The sequence below is a fragment of the Larus michahellis genome, chromosome 4, assembly GCF_964199755.1.
Source record: "Larus michahellis chromosome 4, bLarMic1.1, whole genome shotgun sequence".
In the NCBI taxonomy this organism is placed as follows: Eukaryota; Metazoa; Chordata; class Aves; order Charadriiformes; family Laridae; genus Larus; species Larus michahellis.
In genome coordinates, this window is record NC_133899.1 from 5,543,723 (window position 1) to 5,565,269 (window position 21,547).

At 41.5% G+C, this 21,547-nt stretch overlaps 1 protein-coding gene across 1 annotated transcript in view; it reads right to left on the reverse strand.

The window, feature by feature from the left end:
- The window catches only part of CMIP (c-Maf inducing protein), a 139,155-nt gene that overhangs the window by 56,349 nt on the left and 61,259 nt on the right, over positions 1–21,547 (reverse strand). Inside the window, exon 2 of the mRNA XM_074582841.1 lies at positions 9,887–10,012. Coding sequence (XP_074438942.1) covers positions 9,887–10,012 — 126 coding nt within the window. The remainder of the gene's footprint in view (positions 1–9,886; positions 10,013–21,547) is intronic.

Sequence of the window (21,547 nt, forward strand, 5' to 3'; positions counted from 1 at the left end):
TCACCCATTTTTGTCCGTATTAAGCACGGCTGCCAGAAATTCTCAGCGTGAAGCCAGGTTCGTAGCCAACGGAGGAATAGTTCAACACTCCCAAAGGTCAAAAGGCTCGGTATCAAAAAATATAAAAGCATCTACAGTGACGTAAATATGCATGCCTTAACAAGGTGACATAAGTTTGAAATATTTGAGTGGGTAGAGATGCCCTTTGGCTTTTCCAACTCTATCTCATTGCTGCCAATGGGCAATTTTTACTTACAATTCAAAACGTTTTACACGATCAGTGAAAATTACAGGATAGCCTGTAAATCTATGTTAAAAAAAAAAAAAGGCGAGGTTCTTCACTAGCTAAAACCCACATACTTCTTGCAAATTAAAGCATCATTCAACAAATTTCACTCCTCAACCCCTTTTCAGGTAAGCATTCAAAATCCACACCACAGAAAGAATTTAACTTCCTGACATTGGTTCAGTGAACTGATAACGGCAAGAATACTAGAAGTAAAAAAGCCGCATGGTTACAAAAACCGTGTTAAATCTCAAGATACTGATGTCTCCGTGACATAAATTCCGACTGAATTCTCTGAATTAAATGGAATAATGATCTTTTATATATGTATTACATATTAATTTTTTATTTATTGATGAGAATCAATTGCTCCTCCGGTAGATCTCTAGGCAGCAAAGCATAATAAATCTATCATAAATAATCTTGGCTGACCACCAAGTCAAAAACAAACTCCTTTTCATGAAGAACACTGACATACCAGAATATGAATTTGTTACAAATGGAAACAAAAAGCATAACTTCCTTTTCTTTTTTCTGTTATTTACAAAGTATTTTATGTATATGTGTGCATTATAACATAACTTTATACTATATTTTAATATAATAAAAAGGTCAAAAATAATTCGCCACAAAAAGCCTGAAGAACATTTTTAACATAATTAAAAAGGTATTAAGCAAATATGCTTAGATATTTCTTATCATGGTCCAGACAAAATGCTTTAAAAAGCGACCAGATTTCTTTGAAAGATTTGGTTTCAAATTGAACCTTTTTTCTTTTATTTTAAAGGGGAACAAAAAAAACCAACTTAATTTCAAATGCTAGCATCAAAGCCCTTTAAAGAATAAGTAAAATTGAAAGTTCTTGTAGTCTTGAGCATGCATACTAAGCAATAGCAATAATAATATTGCAAGTTACACATACATTACTTAAAAAAACCAAACCAAACACATATGCAGATTGAGTATATAGGAGCTATGCAAACTAAGATACTGTTATTTAAACTTATTAAATCCAAAATATTCTAGGCAGATGAAGTACTACTCTCAAACAGGCAAAACATCAATCTGATTTAGTCCCTGGTCTCACCGTTACGTGACTTGAACCAAAAATGCACTAAAGTCTAAAGTAAGAGCAAATGCTAAAGCCCTAAATGGGAACTGTTGAGAACTGTTAATTGTTCTCCTAATTTTGGGTTGTCAGTAGCTACAGATTGTAAGACCACTACAAATAATTAGAAAATACTATGCGTAGATAGATTGTGCAACCGACTGGAGCCTTTACATAAACTGGGTGACAGAAACTGTTAATGAGGACAACAGCACCAAGCAGAGGTAGATGCACAAGTGGACCACAAATACTGGAGGAGAAAACAAACAAAGAATGCTATAAAAGGCAAAACCAAAACCAGCAGAGGAAAGACTTGTTTAGCTTGACAGCAGCAATACACAAAAAGCATTTAAAAAATAAAATTAGCAAAGTGACCAGGTTCCAAGTGTGGGACCAAGCACTGCCTACACGTAGTGTTAGATATTGTAGAGGAGAAGCGATCAAGAAAACTTGCATCTGGATCTAGGTTAGGAGTTTGAACCACTCTAAAACTAGAAACCCTTAGAGCTCGGGCTGTTGTTCAAGACCACTTCCAAGGAAAATGAAGACAAAGAAGGCGAAGTGAACACAAAAGTGAAAACCAAACCTTTAGGGAATCCCCAGGCTTCTATTAATGATCAGGACTCAACGGTAAGAGGAACTTGGAAAGCCAACGGTCATTTCACCAGCGCTCTTTCCACAGTGTTCAACACAGATAGACTGAATGCATTTAACCCAACCACTTATCTGGATGGAGCTGTCTGACACGAGCATTCCCCACTTCTCCCAGGCAGCAGAGACTAATCCTCCCAGTGCACTCTTCCGCCTGCCCAACCCCAGCGAGCTGCGAAACCACAGCCACGTGCAGGAAACACTGGATCTTTCACAGAGGACAACAAAGGGCTTGGTCTTGCACAGCATCCCTTGTTCCTCCCTCCTCTTTTTCAGGCTTACACTGAGAAATGGACTACATGGAACATCTCTTTTTTACCATCATAGCATGCCAGGATGAGAGAAGAGCCATCAGGCTCTCGTCGGTGCTCATCCCAACAGCTGTCCAGCCAACGGCCACCTCTGCGTGTACTGACCTACTCAAACATACAGGTTACTGTGCGTAAGATTTCTGAAGTTTGGAGCAATGAGCACTGAAATGTAAAGCAGTGGAGGGAACTACAATTCACTTATTGGGGCCTTGCACACACACTTCCAGTTTTCCAGCCCGATGTGCATTCCGAGAGCCCAGCACTTCTGCACTGAAGTCATCACATCCTGGGCACTGACACCTACATTTTTTTACCCCAGCTGGGGGCATAACCTACTATATTTATTCAGCTCTAGGCTACAATAAAGAGGAGAAAATGAGACACAAAAGACTTTAAAACAGGCTTTCCTTAGGCATTCTGACCGCATAGGCAAAGTTTTTCTTACTCTCAGCCTTGCCCACACAGTGGGTCCGGTTCTTCTTTCCAACTTAAAAAAAAAGATTCAACCTGGAAAAGTTTTGCCTGCTGTTATTACAAATAGTCAATGAGACAGGAATGAAGTACAATGGAGATTTTACAACCTACCTATGTAAAATAATAATTTGGGCCCCCTGTGTGTTTAGTATGTTTAGGCCCCAATTCTGCTAAGAATTTTGTTCTCAAATGCAATGGCTTTAGCAGGGTTGTGGGTGGCACACGCTCCAACTGACTGGGGCTTCTTGCACAATAAAGGTTTTTGCATAACCAAAACGTAGTAGAAAAGTACTTTAGAAAACAGGAAAATGTGGCAGTAAAACTCTTAGAAGGTGCGCAAGAAGATTCAAACTAATTGTTTGAATACCTTATTTATTATTATTCCAGTGAGGAGGAAGAATATCTACTTTAAGAATGCTTACTGTAGGTAGTACTTTTTTTTTTTTAATATGAGATTATGCTGGAACTGTGTTCTGAAGGATTTTATATTCTAATTTTTGGGGTGTAAATGTTCAGAGAGGAAAAGCCACCTAAGATCAGCTGCAGTACCACCTTTACTCATAGGATTAATTTCATTAGCTTCAAAAAGACTGCTCACAGGAGGAAAACTGTGCAAGAGATTAAAAGCCTCCATATACAGAGCTTTGGTCAACATGGGTAAATTTACATCTCTGCTCAAAAAGGGAAGTATTTTTCTCTGCACACCGACTTCGTTGCTTAGTCAACAAGTAGGAATACACTTTTTCATTAAAAAACAGTGAACTTTTTAAAAGCAGATTTTCTTTTTGCTCACAAAAATAGAAAACTGAACACTTGTTTCATGCCAGCGTTACAGCCCCTGTAGTTGTTTCCACCCAGACAAGGAGGAGACAAAATAGGAACCTGCGTGCTGCTGAGAACCAGAACACCTGAAACTCCACAAGAAACCGACCACTCCAGAAATGATGGTGGAGATTTTTAGCTAATATAAAGACTCGCGGCTCCACTGATACCAATATGTCTACAGCAACCAGCATCAGCAGAAAATTTGTCATTTCCACCACGCCACACATGCCATGCTACCAAGCTCCTTTAACGGTAAGTTAGCACTACGGCATCCCTTTTTACCGGCATGTGTGTTACTCAGAAGAATACAAGCACAGGCTTGTCCACATAGCAAAAAAGTTCCCAGATTTTTCCTCACAACAGCATCCTTCACACATACCCTCCTAAGGGGATTGTGCCATCTGAAAAGATGTGGCAATAAGTGGAATTTGACAATCCAGGCTCAGTTTTTCACTCTTTCTGGTTTTATTCTACATTTCTCTTTCTCTCCCTCGCTTGCTCTCTGGTCAGCAGGATGGGGTTTTGTTATGCTTTCCTCCAGCTGATATTCATTACTGAGACCCGTAAAATATTGCAGGCTTCTCTGCACCGATTTATTGTCAGCCAGAGGAAGAGCAGAGCAGAGCGGCTCAGGGCTGCAGAAGCCGAACGCCCATGGCAGGCACCCTGCAGCCTGTACAAAACCTTTACATTGCTGATGCACATGCCAGCATTGCTCCTCCATGGCACGGGCAGGCCTGCAAGTGAAACCAGCCATTGTTCTGCCTCAACTCAAGGTACAGAGTTGCTGGTAATTGCGAGAAATGCCGGTTTCCTCCTGAAAATATTCCCTGTCTCTGATGGATTCTGGTCCTTGCATGACCTCTACACAGCAGCAACATCGGCTGGACTCGCACTTAAAACAAAAGCCAGGTTTCTCCAAGGAGACTAAAATAAAACGTTACTAAAAAATCCAGTGGAAACATTTACCGTGGGGACTCCCTGGCACAAACAGCGTGCTCAAGCACCGAGCTGGACGTGTGACCGTTGTGCTTGTCAAGGCTTCCTGTTCTGTTTGTTTTTCCTTCTGACTACACTTGATTGCCAAGAAATGAATAAAACACCACTAGTGACAGGGGTGGAAGTGGCAGCTTTAAGGCGTTTAGGACCCATTTGAAAGAAAGGACACCAGGGGAAAGCAGGCAGTACTGTCATGACTGAAATACCAAAGCCTTTTTCCTGGGACTCTTCCTACATTTGGTGCTAAGCAGCTTGTGAAATTATACTCTAAGTTTTTTTCAACCTCTTTCAGAAGGTTATTCCAGTTATTTCACTATCAGTAGCAGCATCCTCTTCATAATCATGCCGACAATACCATAATCGCACATTGTGCTTTACAAGCGGAAAGCAGAAGAGCAGAAGTTTAGCCCAGCAATTACTGACAGTAAAGAGCTCACACTCCTTCAAAGGCTAAATTTAGCCCCTATTTCATGGCCTAAAGAACTTGTGGCCTATGAGCCAGCTTCAGCAACACCTTCTTTCATACCTGCTATCCCAGCTGTAGGAAAGAATACTAATCATCTGTGAGAGCTGACTGCTGCTCATCAGAAAGACCAGGGACCACATTGTTTGTCAGGAGGAAAGAAAACACGAGTCTCCAGCATGTCTAGAAAACCGACTGCCCATGGCTCCCAGAAGGGACGATGAGAATCCCCAAACACCGGGTGGTGAAACACACCTGTGCTCAGACAGTTGTGCTTATACAACAAACACTGAGTGGGAAGCACAGGCACGAAGAGGACTTTTCGATGTGATCCCAGCCCAGATTAAGCCATTCATCGCCTGAGAACCAAATCCTCCTCTGAAACCCAGGTAGACACCTCCTGTTACTGTGATCCGATTTCCTAAGAGGAACTGCATCACCTCCGGCGCTGCTTGTCAGATTTCATGCGTTAAAATAGGTTGGGATGGGTCAGTATTGCTATGGGAGGACATCAGGATGATGTAAGGAAAGGTAATGGCACTCTTCCTTCTCTGACTCATTACTGTGCAGTAATGAGCCAGAAATAGACCTTGGTGACAGCAGACCGGGGACTGAGAACTTGAACATGGACTGGGACTCTCTGGTGGCATTTGTCATGCCTAACAGACAAATACACGAAGGACGCTCTAACGCCCCATGCTGACATCCTCCCACAAGGACTGCCGGAAATTAATTTGCATCTGCGGGAAACGCCAGTTGTCCGAAATTTGCTTCTGCTTCAAATCAAGTGAAGCAGAAGTTGGAATTTAAAAATATTTCTGCAAAATGAAAAATCAGGAAAGCTTGTGATTCAGAACTACTAAAATGCTTCATTTTACGCCAAACCATGTCAATAGCATCCCATAGTATTAAAGAATTCACAATACAGTATGTGCAAAAACACATATAAAAATATAAAATTTAAATTAATCAGAAATATTAGATGAAACAGGGGAGGTAGTCAAAGAAGTTCATTTAAGCATTCTTCTATATATAAACCTCAGTTAGATCAAGTCTTTTGGGGAAAAAAAAAAACAAAACCAAAACAAACAGATTTAACCAAAAGTGCACTGGGAACATGTTTTGGACTAGTTTTACTTGTTCCACTGTCATACACTTCCTGATACCAGAGTTGGACATTCCATCAGAGCATGCTGCTGCTCAGACTAGCAGGGCAGAATGATTTTCTAAAAGATCATTAAGTCCCAATTTCCCATAAATGTATTGAAGTCTCTTGGAAATCTGGAAATAGCTGAAGTATGCAAGGGCTGATTTCTCAGCATCTCTGCTTCCCAGCACCTCAGTGAACGTGTCTTTTGGATTCTTAGACTCTTTGTCACATACACCAGAGAATTTCTGCTAAACCTACTAGATCAACCCAGTTTTTCATCTTGATTTCTTAAATATACTAAACATAGCTTTTGGTACTGTTTTGGATTTGTAAATACACATTACAGCTGTATAAGGGAAATCTATTTTTATACTCCCACCGATCTGGCCACATTTGATGAACCGAGGCACTACCAAGGACCAAGTCATACTAAAAACATTTTTAAAGTTTGTATTTTCAATTATGTTGAAATTCCCATAGACTTATAATGTAATCTGACCCAGTCTGCTCAGCCAGTCAGCAATAAACACAACAGAAGCCCAGCTCCCTCCACTTCTTTATCAGTTCCTACGAGGTTACATAGAGACGCCGATCTTTTCGAAGAAAATACCAAAGCATCTACCCTAAGATGTTACTTTCTCACAAACGTAATTATTTGTGTGTTTGGTTTGTTGGGGTTTTTTTTAAAGAAATAAATGTCAAGCTGCTGCAGATTAAAGCCTGCACGCCCTACCAATTTCCTTTAAACTCAGCAGGCAGCTTTGGGTTCAAACTTTATCTTGTTTCCTATTAAGCAGGCCCATAAAGGCAGCTACCATAAACCATAGACTAAAGACACAGAAACAGAATTTGGGAAGGCAGATGCAACTGTTCTAGCTGTTGAAACAGATATAAACACAAATGCTAGCACTATTAAGGTAATTTAAGGAAAAGCAGAGTCAAAATTATCACAAGAAAAAATCAAAAACAGCCAACTTGACAAATGAGGGTTTTTTTCTAATTAATTCAATTAACGGATTAGGCAAGGAAGGTTTCATCAAGAACGAGGACCCTAATCTAGCTGTTGGGAAACCGTGGCTCATCCTCCTGCCTTCTCCAGTGTCACGCACAGTAGAGGCTTTTCAAACCACAGAATCAGGACTTGGGTGGACTTGCAGCAGCCTGTCTGAAATTCAGACTCCCTACGCTCCCCGGTAACGCCTAAAATCAGTAAGTCAATTTGAGCCACAGAAATTTGCTAGGCACCGAGTACAGGCACGTACATATGCTGTGTGCAATGGGACACAGGCCTGTGCTTCAAACGTCACCTCTGCACCAGGAGAGCCCACAAAGTTAGATGTTCTCAGGTCATCCCAAACTTACTTAGCTGCGTCGTTTTCAGATTAAAAGGGGGGAACAGCTGCAGCCCCCCTTTACAGGGCTGCAAACCCCCAGGGTTACACCAGTGAAGTAAATGAAAGGGAGCTCCAGAAATATACTCCACAAAGGATGGGGCCATGAATGTTTCTGTGTACACCTCTAACCGTTTCAGAGTGGAAGTGTATTTGCTATGTTGAAAATCATCAAAACCTCATTATATTTTTATGACATTCCAAAACCATCCCAAACCCGAAGCACAGAAACCATGTGAAGGGCTGAAGTCAAGTGCTGTGTTCTCTGTGCTGCTGGTAAACAACTCTGCAGACGGCCGGACTCATCAGCCTGTCTGAAATGAAGGCAAACGAGAGCTGGACCTAGCCGGACCTAATATTAGCAATCCCAGTGTTAGTCATACTGGCTTCCCAACTCAGAGTCAACTTTGCTGTTCCACATCTCTACAGAAGTCTATAGTATGGAAAACTTGGGCAGCTCGGCATCTAGCCTTGGGTTACTGAATGACAGCACTTGGGGTATTTTTCTCATCATCTGCAGGTAGAGCTGTCTCAGGAGAGCTTTGATTAAACCCGCCCTGGATACAGATAGTGCCACATACTTTGTGGCCCCACAAGGGCTTCAGCAAACAATTCACCACCAAGAAATAACGAAATTCCTTCTGGAAGGAACGTCCTATGAGGAGCAGCTAAGGACTTCGGGTTTGTCTAGTTTGGAGGAAAGGAGGCTGAGGGGTGACCTCATTGCTCTCTACAGCTTCCTAAGGAGGGGAAGTGGAGAGGGAGGTGCTGAGCTCTTCTCCCTCGTATCCAGTGAGAGGATGCATGGGAATGGTTCATAGCTGCGCCAGGAGAGGTTTAGACTGAACGTTAGAAAGCATTTCTTTACCAAGAGGGTAGTCAAACGCTGGAACAGTCTTCCTAAAGAGGTGGTTGATGCCCCAAGCCTGTCAGTGTTTAAAAGGCATTTGGACAATGCCCTTAACACCACGCTTTAACTTCTGGTCAGCCCTGAATCGGTCAGGCGGTTATCACTGTAGGGCCCTTTCAACTGAAACAGTCTATTCCATTCTAAATGCTGGACTGCGCAGCATGGATCAGTGCACTGTGTCCATGATTCTCATGGACAAATGATCCAGCAGACATTGTCATCACAGTCATTAGTGTATCATTCAGTATGTTCCCATCTTTTTATCTATTGGACTACACTTTGTGCAGAAGTGGTACAGTTAAGTGTGTGCGTGTGTACACTCAAACACACAAACTCTACTACGATCAATTCTTTAAAGTTGTTCATACATGTTCAAGAAAAGATATCCTTTTTAATTTTTCATGAGTTATCCACAGTTTAAACTGATCTCTTCTTCACATTTTCTGCAGAAATTGCTCACTCGGTCTGTTTACAGTCCTACCTGCATGAAATGCATATACACAATAGTCACAGCTGTATATTCAACTATAAAATTGATTCCCAAAAGGTAAGAGGTAACTAATTGCCTTTGAAACAATGTTGAGAACTATGGTAAGAGTTAAGTTGGAGTCAATTCAGTCTTTTTCAAGTTATGACTGTTCAAAGTTCTTTGGGGGCCAAGCAGCTGGCTTTTCAGCTGCTTTTCTAAAGCAGTTCCGAAGCTCAGTGCTGTGGAGTGCTTTTCTGTCACTAAAACTTGGAATGACCTAAGGAGTCCTACAAAGCCTCACAAGTGGATGAAGAAATGTGGAATAACACAAACACAGTGTCTTCTGTTTGAAAACAACACTTAGAGAACTAGCATATGTAGATACCCATACAAATATACTGAAATCTTTCAGTGAAGATCAAATACCTTTTAAAAAGAAAGATATATGTCAGTTCCAGTGCAAGTTACGGGTTTCCTATATGAATTGAAGGATGAAATTTTTACTTGTTTTATGCAGGAATAAGACCTGTATATGTAAAAATACCAGACCCATATGTAAAAATACAATTGTGCAACAATACGCCATTCCAGAGAGCAGTATTTTGATGCCCAAAATCAGCAAGAAGATTTAATCACTGTGGCCCAAAATTTCCATTCGGACTGTGAACAACATGAAGAGTTTCAGAGCTATCACCCTGAGCAAATTTTCTGGTGGTTAGATAATTTGACAGCACTGTGTTCTCTGCCTTTTCTGAGTCCATCTAATTAAGATTTCATGCATAGCAAACAGAAGTCAAAGGAGATTCATAGTAAGAGAGAAAGAAAGTTGCACTTCTGTGTTTACTGTACCTGCAGTAAGACAGTACCCCCTGGGATTGTGAGCTGTAAACAGTACTTGGGGGCATTCTCCCAGGAGAGCAGTTGAACATCTTCAATAGCACTGTAGGAAATGGAGTTTTCCATGTACCCAGTTGGCTGCAAGAAAACAAAGGAGAGGAAAAAAATGTTTACTTAGTCGTCAGAAGTTTCACAATTTCAAAGTAAGAACAGCACTATCAAAATTACTCTTGGTGTTGAAAATACCTACAAAATATCTAATAGGAAAGCAAAATTCCTACAAAGGCCAAATTTCCTATCTCAACAGAGAGATCCATCCAGCCGCCTTCATCCAAATTGTTCAAGCGTTAAGACAACTTATACAAAAACAAAACCAGGCCAGACCTAGGTGCCTGAAATACAAAAATGCCAAACTACATTTGTTCTGGACCCAAAAATCAATGGAACCTAATTTCAAGTTGAACTGAGCTATGAAGGGGTCTGGCCATGCACATCCTGTCAGTGCATGAAGCAGCAATTCAACGATACAGACAGAACAGCAGTGTATTCAGGTAGTTTCATTCCATGCATTCTTGTTCTCCCTGGCGGCAAAGTCGATCAAGCACATCATCAAAATCCAGACTGCTACATTTGTCAGTGGTTCTTGGGCTCCAAAGATTCAGCCCTCAGCTTTTAGACTCAAGCAAAAGCAGAGCAACCAACCTACTCATCTCAGCCTATGCATAAGTACTGGTTTCCTGCACAGACTGCTGATGCCCAGTTTAAAGTAAAAGTCACAATTAAAACATAAATAAGTAACTGTGCTTTGCAATTACATGTACAACATAAATTGATTGTAGTGAGGAAACAAACTTAAAACATGAAACTCCTTATTAGTATGCCCATAATTCTTCAGCATTACAGAAGTACAATTATCTCTGAAACAAGCTGAAATATAAACGTATATACGCAAGCACACGTAAAATTATGTGCTAAACGTAAGCAAACACACAGAGATATAGCCGTGTACCTATCGAGTATGAGTACATACACCGTACTTTATGCAAGTCTTCACGTTGTTAAAGTAATTTGAGTACTTCACAGAGGTCCTCAAAGACGTCACTTATTCTGCTTTGCTATAGCGTAAGCAAACTGATCAGTACTGCTATGGCAGAGAAACTGTTTTTGTATGAAAACGCTGATTAATCCCACCATGTGGATAAACCCTTGGGTTAGCCACGTCTTGCAAGAGAATAGAGCTCATTACATTTATGAATTATTTTCTATTACTGGCTTACACGTAACTTAAACTCCTCAAAAACTTACTCCCACTGTGACAATATATAAGTTATTTTTAACAGACAGTCTTGAAATAAAGAAGGCAAGGGAGAAACCACATCTATTTCAGGGTCAAACAGGGCCAACTCTTAAAATCACAACACAGGATTCCTGGGGGCGAGTGTGAAATAAGCAAATTGCATTTGGAACGTCTCTACTTCTTACTGGTACAACTTTCTTCCATAAGTTAAGTAGGTGGTGGATCTGGAAATGCTACTTTGAAGTTATACACTTCATACATGTTCATAAGGCCATAAACGTCATCTGCCAAATTGTAACAATGGCCCTGTCATCCACCTCTGCTGCTACAAAAACTCAGTTGCTTTTTCAGCAAGAAAAACCCAGCAAGCCACGGAACTGAACTTTAATATATTTTTCAGTAATATTTGTTGCAGCTGCACTCATTTTACACTAGCCCTCGCCGAAAACAATTTTTGCTGTCTCTTTAACGAAAACCTTGTTATGCAGGAAGTATGATAAACTTCTGCTTATTCATTTACCCACAATATTGTTCTACACTAGTGACTGGAATCCCAGTGGCTTAATGCTGATACTGTACGTCATGCGTTGCCTACTGGAGAGTAATTATCTCGTTCTCACAGGAAGCCAAAGGCCCAAGATCCTTCGGTAATCAGCATTACAACACTCAGGGAAAAATATGAAAACAGCCAGCATAAAATCTAGCATGCTCAGGAGGCAAAGTTATCAAAAACATGCTCTGAAAGACAGGAGAAGGGAGAAATCCAGAACCAGCCGAGGCAAATATAAAATGAAATTAATCAAAGCAATTTAAATTTCTCTCTTAAGAAGGTGCTGACTGCCCTTAATACCCTCCATTAACTTCAAAGAGGATTTGAAGAATTCTCACAGAATCTGTTCCCAAGAGAAGTTTCTTCTATACCTTAAACTGTCCATTTAAACAGCATTAAAGGTAACTGATGCAGTTCAATCACAGCTCTGCAGCCATACACAAGTGATTTCATTTCAGGCATAACTTCTTCCCATAGGACAGTCTTGTTCGTTAAGGAGAACGGAGGAACACAGAGTTCTACAGTCTGCAAAGGGTGGGAAGACTATCTAAACCATAGCATGGAATTACACAGATGGTTAACTCTCCAAACGAAAGCATTATGCCAATGAGGTACTTTACAGAGCACTCATATGATCCCACTTCCATACCTTCTGTCCAGCCATACCTCACGCATTGTACCTTTACTACAGTTGTTTGCTATCTTGCTCAAAAAATGAATAGCCCAAATCTACTTTAATCCCTATATGCAACATTATATGCATTGTTTCTCTTTTCATTAAAAACACCATATTGCAGGAAGTGAAATATTTTCAGTTCTGAAAACCCCAGCTATAGGCAGCTTCTCCTCTGTTTTGCAATCGAAAGAGTCTAAAGCAAAGTGATTTATGGCTGTGCAGAGCTCCCTGAAACTGTGCTTCTAGATGCTGTCAAACACCGAAGACCACACTCCCACACCATGGCTGTGCAGGAACGCGCTGAAGAAGCACCGAAACAGGGCTGTTCTCGGATCCGAGGCTTCCCAGAGCTCAGGCGGCTACGGTGCTCCTCACCGAGAGACCATGGCACTGATGAGGTGAAGGTCAGCCCCACACAAAGTGTCCTTTCCCTAATCCTTGCACACACACAGATGCGAGGACAGAGCGGTGTTCCCCGGTTGTGTTTTCACAAGACCGAGCACAGTTCAGTCATTTATCAGGAAATGGCCTGAGGTAAAACCACAGCCTGAGTCACTGGTTCCTCTTAAAACACAGGCTATTTTGACATTCAGGTATGCGAACGTCGATCACGGTGAATCACTGTGGTCGATAAATAAGCAGTGCAAGCGTTCACGTTCTCATGTTCCAGCTGGTCCTGCTTGCACACACACACCCCAGAAGCTCCATCCTCACCCCCAGGTCACTCCATGGGAAATTCAAATTAGAACAACACGCAAGACCAGAAATGTGGATTCAGAGATTTGAAAATACCTAAAATGACACCGTTCCCCAGTGGCTCACCACGAAGCATCTGGCATCAATACTCGTCTTAAGCAGCATTCCCACCTCCATCCACCCACTTTTTGCCTCTGCCCATACAAATATTTGTCTGGCTGTGGCGCCAGGCAGGTCAGGGAACCCGTCCAGCTTTTGCCAGGTTACTTTTTAGCTCCCTCGGCCCCATTTCTAACGTGAAACAGAAACCAGTATGTTAACATAACTTGGGGGGCAGCATATCATGGGGAAGGAGTGAGCCATAAGGACCTGAATATTTCAGTCTAATTATTGGTATGAGACAGTCTAAAGCCACAGCATCTTTGAGCAGCAATACATCAAGTTCAGCTGAAAATGCCTTTATTTAAGAAAATAATAATTTTTAGTTTTATAACTGTCATTTTTGAAAGGAGATTTATATTTCTTGTCAAAGTCTGAAATCTATCAAACAAAGCAAGATAATGCACTTTTCTCATTCACTCTACAAAATTAATCCTGACTTAGGAAACTTTGGCCAGAAAATCTACGTATGTCAGCTTATAGATTTACAGTTACATTTTTAACTTCTGGCTGTTTGCTGTTGAACATTTTCTGAAAACCTGTAAGAGACTCACAAATGCAAATGAAATTTATTAAAAAAAAAAAAAAAATCTAAGTCAAGGAAACATTTTTCTCTTCACATTAGCCTTTAGCCTCCTAACGAAACATGCAATTTCTCCATTGGGAAATCAGGTATGTTTTAACCTCAGTGAGAACTGTGTCTTTTTTCAGTTCCATTAAGATTTATTAATCATACAGCTTTGAAACAACTTTGTACCAGAATAGCCACACACCAAAACCTACTACAAATCAAATCTTAGGGGAATCCAGTGCTCCCAAAACTGGAAGAACATGTAGGCTCATGTAGCGTTTCTGGGAAAAGTCGACAGCAGCAGACTACTCAATAATGCAAAAATCTGCCCACTTGTTTCCATGGGAAATTCTAAAAGGGAAAGAATAAACATGACGTCCATTGTTAATATGAGGCTTGTATGCACTTACTCATATAATAATGTACTAAATCTTCAGCTGTGTATTTTCCAAAGAAGGCGTCTAGAAAAGATGAATTCTACAAATAGGGATGGTTATTTGCATTAAAACATATTTAGACTGGCAACTCCTACCAACACAACAACAATGAAGAATAATTTTCCCAATTAAATACTCCAGATGGTAGGGAGAAACGGGGCTATTCCAGACCCTTGCTCTTCCACCAGGAGGTGCATATTTCTCTCTTGGCTGCTCTTAAGAATGAGCCATGCTGCTGTAGCCCAGGATGATGAGCATACTGTATTAAGTTTTCCATACCCAAATAAGATTTGGTGCTGCTGAATAACATGTAGGAAGAGTTGATTGCTCTCAAAACTTTGATGGGGGTGGAGACTATTCAGTCGGCACACTGAAGGGTAATGGACTCTGAAACTGCTGAAAACAATGGATGATTTGAAATAAATCTCTGTTAGGAGACATTCATGGCTCCAGAGACCGCCCCTGCAAATGTAGCTATTTCAGATAAGAGCAATTAACATCTTTGTTCATTAAGTATATAACCTATCAGAAGACATTTATCAAGTTAAGCAATTAGTAGTACTACGCCATAATACGCAGCGCAGTACAATTTGTCTCACTCTTGATATGGAAGAATTTACTGCCATACTCACTTGTCATAATGACTTGAAAGAGTTTAAAATCAACGTTAATCTGACAGAGATTAACGTGATAAGAAAACAGACAGAAAGTCTAACAGCAGGGAGACACCCGACTCCGCCCCAAAGCTGCACAAAGGAATTTCTGAGCTCCCTTGGAACAACATTCTCATCTAATTCGTCACACTTCCTAGATCTCCAGCATCTCCATCATCACCATTCCCTTCCTACTCCTCCCGGTAAGTAGGAGGTTTCACATGTTGGGCCATAAGAAGAGACGTCACTTGCGCTGTGCATCAGGAGTAGGTCTAACACAGGTGAAAAGGGTGCTTAATCCAGGGCCCTGTGGGGAAGGGACCTCTCAGTGGGGAGAATCTAAATTATTTCTGCTTGGAGCTGCTTTGTTTCCAGTTGTCTCCAAGTTTGGTAGCATGCTCAGTGGGGTTTTGGTTGGTTGGTTTTGGAGCTTTTTTGAAACATTGAACATTTGGGCCACTGTCTCAAAATTTGTTTCTGTGAGGCTCCACCCACCCATGCCAGCTGAAGCCTAGAGTGTATTTCTGCAGAATTAATGATAGGAAAAAAGGGAGGGGTTTTCCTACCACATTTATTTGTGTGGGGGTGACTGCGTGTATAAACATCTATGTGTGTGTGTATAGATGTACACACAGACACCTGTCTTTCTTTACAGCTACACAAAGATAAAAGACAGTAGAAATATATCCCATATTTCTCTACACAAAAATACAGCATCAACTGTCACATGCTCAGTGCAAAGTAGCTCAACTTCAGTGTCAACTTCAGACATGATTTAGTTAAGAAAGGCCGGATCCTCAGTCGAGCTGATTATCCAAAAGACTTCAGTGGAACTTCACTGATTTACACCAGCTGGGAATCTAAGTCAGGAATTCAACTAAATCTAGCTTTGCAGCAAAAATGTGCATAAATATCTTTCTCTCCTCTAAATATTTAAGACAACAGGGACTGGGGGCTGTTGCATTAATTAACCTCACAAAACTGATAAAAATGTAAGAGCTGCCAGTAAGAAACAGACCACCCCAGACTGTGCAGGAAAAAACCCTTCCAATCTGCAATGGGGCTGAAGCATCGGTCCCGAGGAGCTATAGAAAACGGACTGGCCAAAACTGTTCATCAAAGAGTTGGCAAGAAAAAGCTGGTCTCAACATTAAGACATATGAGCTACAAAAGCTGTGAAATCTGTGCAGCAAATACCAGCAGAGGAAAGAACTTCAAATTAATTCAGATCTGAAATAAGTTTAAAGCACAGAACAGAAGTTTGTTATTAAGAAGGGAAAATAAGGTCATATTATGGGATACGTACCACGACAGCAGAGTCAAATAAGCAGGAAAAAAATATTAATTATGTTAGCTGAAAAGCATATAGAATTTTGGTTTTTTTAAAACAAGATCTTTCTCTTTTACAGTCAAACCCAGCTGAAGGATCGCTTATGAGTGTTCAGTTTATTTTACCAACAGAACTATTTGAATTTCTGTGAGTAAGACAAGACACATATCGAAAAGACTTTCTGAAGACGCCCATCATCAAGATGACCCTATCTAAGCAGCCCATAAGAAATCAAACCCTTTCTCTCTGGCAAGCCTGGCATGACAAAGGGAACTCCACTGGGGCTTCCAGCAGTACTAAAGGTTTAATTGGTTGTGGTGCTGGTGTCCAAAAAGCACTCTCTGAGGTCAAATATAAGAAACCTTGTCTGCTGCTTTCAAACATCTACTAACAGGGATGAGAATGTGCTGCAAGGTGCACCTACCACACTGCTGAGCTGGAGGCTGACCACCCCTTGCCACCGAGAAGGTGTCCAAACCGCCAGATCACCACCCACAGGCAGGAAAGCTGCTCCCAGGCCAGTGACAGGAGTCTGGAAGGGGAGGGAGCTATGTTTGATGCAACCTGCCAGACCCAGTGACACTCACAGACGCTGACCCAACTTGCCTGCCAGGTGGAGCAAGCACCTCCGCTTGGAGCGGCAATTCTCCAAGCCTGCATTGCAGCCTTCAACCCCTCCCAATGAACACAGGGAACCTGAGCAGAAGAATCACCGTCCCTCACTTACCAACCTAAAAGAAGAAAATCTCAGTTACGGTGGTAGCTGCATCATGCTCTTGATCATGCTTTTGGTGAAATGAAAAGCCTGAGAGATGTGGGAAAAGATCCCAGACTCCCTGACTCCAACCATGTGAATCAGCTCCAAACACACCCTCCTCCTCCTCCAAAACTGCATAACCGATTCATAGGAAGGACCATTCCTTAGCAGGTTCATGTTCTCCATCCCTTGGCATTTATCACTGCATTCCATGGCATCCCCTCTGCAGAGGAAACAGTCAATAACTCTGACGAGACGGGTAGATTGTTTATCCACCTTCCTTGAAATTACTTCAGGAAGGGAGGGACACCACAAGCCAAAATACAGCAGGTACACACCTTCTTACAGAAGCAGCAAGAGTAGCAGCGACTTATTGCAGAAGACTATACGCACACATACTTCTGTAGAACAACTGTTAGAGGAATATTGGAAAATCCCTAACTTTTACCCAGAACATGCAACATCCAGTGACTGCTAAACAGATCTTTGCTAAATCACCATAGCAACCATGATGTGACAGAAAACAAAACCGCATCCCCAAACCATTCTTGAGTCAAGGCTGCTCTCTTATTTTCAATTCTCTGTCAATAGATCAGTCGTGTCACACACCATGAAACGTACCAGATGCTGATAAGCCAGAGAGAGGAGGAATGGTCGGGTGTAAGGATTTCAGACCAAGCCAGACACAACGTATGCTAAACTCAAATGCCGCCCTTTAATGACTACTTTAACCAGGGGCATCCCTGAGAGCTGGAAATGAAAGATCATCAGCTGATTTCAAATACAAGGCTGGCACCTGGAAAATAATCAGTCTGTTGAATAACTGGAAACATGGCCAAACTAACGTACTACAAAAAGGAGATCTCTGTTCAGTTGTGTTTTCAGAACTGGTTTCGGTAATGGCAATAGCATGTTTCTATTGCATATTGTCCTTGCACTTACAGTGATTTTTACTTCTGGTCTACAGATCTCCAACGCCCTGTGGTTCATTATCTCTAGTAGGTCAACAAAAGGTGAAGAAGGAAACGGCATTTGTTATCAGTAGGGTCACATCCGCTGTGCGAGGATCTGCACCTCCCATGGAAAATTTTATGGTTTTATAAACTGAAAAGGCTGAAGGCAGCTGCAAGGAAAGCAATACATTCCCCTCCATCACCTGGGCATGTGAAGTCTAACCAGAAAGGTTATGCAAGTACAAAATACTGAATGGGTAAGAAGCTGAGCTATCCAGACTCCCATGTCCCATTAGAAAGGTAAAATTTGACTCATGGACTCCACAATCCTGACAGTTCTCACCACGTTCCTAATGTACATCCCAGTTCATTTCTTACTACATTTTATTTACAAGATCTAGAAATTAAATTGTTGCAAAACTAAACATAGCATAACTATATTAATATGTTAATATATTAAGTTCTTGTTCTTCATTTAAACAAGCCGTCTCCAACACTATCACGTCCATGCCTTTTACCTGTAGAGCCATGAAACCCTCAGACACCATAGTAGTCAAATGGTTTCCATTAACAATTTTTTTTCATTTTCTTTTGAATGCATTTTTAACGCTGCAGTTCCCAGGATGTCACATCCAATCTCAATCTGATGAACAAGTACAGGACAGCAACTGCAGTAACCCAACTACACTTCTGAATTCCCAACAGGGAATGCCCTATTCTGATCTTTTCTGGAGAAAAAACGATCAGGTCTTGAGTTCCCAGCCAAGTATTACTACAGCCCTGTGCTGTACATTATGTAAGAGAAAGGACGTGTAGCACAGCCTTCAAAAAAGCTATAGATATTCTGCTAAGGATAGTCTCACTAAACTCTTGCTGATGTCAGGCAAAAAAAAAAAAAGGGACCTCCTGAGGATGAGTCACAGCAACTTGGAATCACCTTCTGCTACAGGAGGAGGTGGGAAAACACAGTTAAAGTGCCAGTGTTTTGTTTCACGGTCTTACCTTCAACAATAATTTGGACGGCTTTACGCAATTTTAAATGAGACCCAGATCTCGTGTCTGCAGCAGTGATTTCCCCTTGGTTTTGTGTGTCTCTCAGCACTACAGACTGACACGCTGACACAAACGGAAAGCGTCCCTTTCTTCTCTTCAGCAGGAAGTCCTCTGCAAAACCGTGCTTGCACACTCCTGGCCCCACCCCTAACCTCCTCCACTGTTGGTCTTCCTCATTGTTTAACGACTGACTGACTGTTTGTACTGGAAGGGAGTGTTGCTATTTAAATAGAGGGTAACTGAAGTATGTGCCATACCTCCATGGAAGAGAGATGGTGAGGGAATGGAGGAAGATGAAGGGGCAACTGCAGTGAAATATCAGAGTAAATATTTGATAAAAGTGTCAGTTGACTGGTAAATGCATAATGGAGAGGACACAGTGCACCAGCCAGAACCTAAATTACCTTCATAAGCTCCCTTACTATGCAAAATGATACAATGAGGTATTTAAGGTGATGCTTTCGCTAAAAAAAAAAAAAAAAAAGAATTAAATATTTAGCTAAAATCATAAAGACATTCTGCTCACAGAGAATGAACTGGTATGAAACTGGCATACACAACTAGCAAACTTCTTGTTCCAATACAACATTTATTAGCCTAGCAAGTTATTTTTCAAGATAACTAAATAAAGAGTGCCTGAAGTGAAGCATGGACACCTGCTTATGAAAGGTGTCATTATCATCATCTCAACAGACACACTTTGAAATGCAGAACAAAGAGCAACCCTACAATCAGGCGCTGTGAAACTGGCGAACTCTTTTATCTGGCTGGCTCCTGAAAGGCTGGAGAAAAATTCCAAGGAATTGCAATATTCTCCCCAGGGATTGTGATGCACACGGCTCCAAAGAGATGCGTTTCCAGAGAAGCCTGATTTATCAGACGCTAATGCATTACACACTGCTCCCTCGCACTGTTTTTTTGAAAACTAAACCATCTTAGTCCTCCAGTAGTATTTTCAGTTCCAACTGGATGATTCAGCCCTCAACAAGACGCACTCATTTATTTCCCCTGTATCCTCTGACACAGGGCTCACACATGGGCAAAGGAACAGAGGTTCGTGCCTTCCCTGCTACAATTTCAAGAGACCAGGCAGAGGCTCCCACAACACAACGCACCAGACCATGCAGATGTGTGCAGAGGTGATGCAATTTTGGAAAAAACCCAGCTACTTACCCAGCCAGCAGCTAGTGATGCACATCTGAAGGTGAGAAGCAACACAAGTGCTTCCCAGGCTGCAGGAGAAATCAGACAGCTTTCTGGATTACCTCTGCCTATTTTCTTGGCCTTATTTATAGTCTCAGGCCATAAAGATAGCCACAATGCTACTGCTTAAAGGGAAAATTTATGCAGCATGCTACCTGTCAATATAAAGATGGCTCATACAATATCACTTGAGAGTTACACATTCAGTGAAAAAACACCCTCCCAACAAAGCAGCTTTGCATACTACACTAGGTTGACTCCCCCGCTCCCTACCAGATTCACATCAAAATCTGCTTTAAAATAATTCCAGCCTTTTAGACAAGGTAGACCTTCAGGTTGTGTCAGCACAATGGCTGCAGGTTTCCCTCCCACTCCTGGCAATTATGCTTTGGTTTTCAAGCTCAATTACATTGTCAAGTCAGCTTTCCTGTGCATAATTCTGCAGCAACATCCTCTGTCAAGATTAGTTTATTAATTTATTTACTATCTCTAAAGGAAATAGGTTGTTCCTATAAAACTTTAAATATTGCAAACACAGCTTTGTAGACTGAGTTTTCCACTCGGGGAGGAATGGACAAGAGAAGCGTACCATTTCAGAGCTTTGACCTCAACAACCAAATGGTTATTATATTAGTCAAAGAAATTTCTGCCAAGGAAGTCTGAATGGTCGTCAGTGAACATTTGCCCAAAGTTAAGCTAGCCACAGATTTTCCAACAGAAAGCTATCAGGAAGACAATACTATCAAAGTACATTAACATTTAACGGTAAACCTGAATCCAAACCACCATGGACTTACAATTACCACTGCGTGTTATGACATGGACTCCAAACATTGATGAAAACATGAGTTGCTTTCCCTCTATGGCATCTTGGATTTAGCGGAACACAAAAGCTTCCAAATTAAGGGTATGTTTGAACTATATGTCTGAACAAACACCATGGGTTTTGCCCACTTCTGCTTGCATCAGCTTTGCCCAAGGCAGGAATGGAAGAAAGGATAACCCTTCCTGCCCTCCTCTATGTAATTAAAATCCACAAATACCACCACGTCACGGTATGACGACAACGCTGCACAGCGCACAATCATAACGGTGACCGAGGAACACTCCTGCTCCCTCTGATCCACAAGTCAGGCTAGCTCCAGCTGGGGACAGCTCTGCCTTGCACACAAACCACCCTGCTGCCCTCAACAGCGGGGCATCCCTGGCACAACTGCCCTGAATTATAACCAGCCACTCGCGCTGACCTGTGCGTGGATTTGTTTCTCATCTTTTATTTTCTTCACATTTTATTTGGTAAACTCCACTCTCACTAAACATGGCTGAACAAAAGGTATA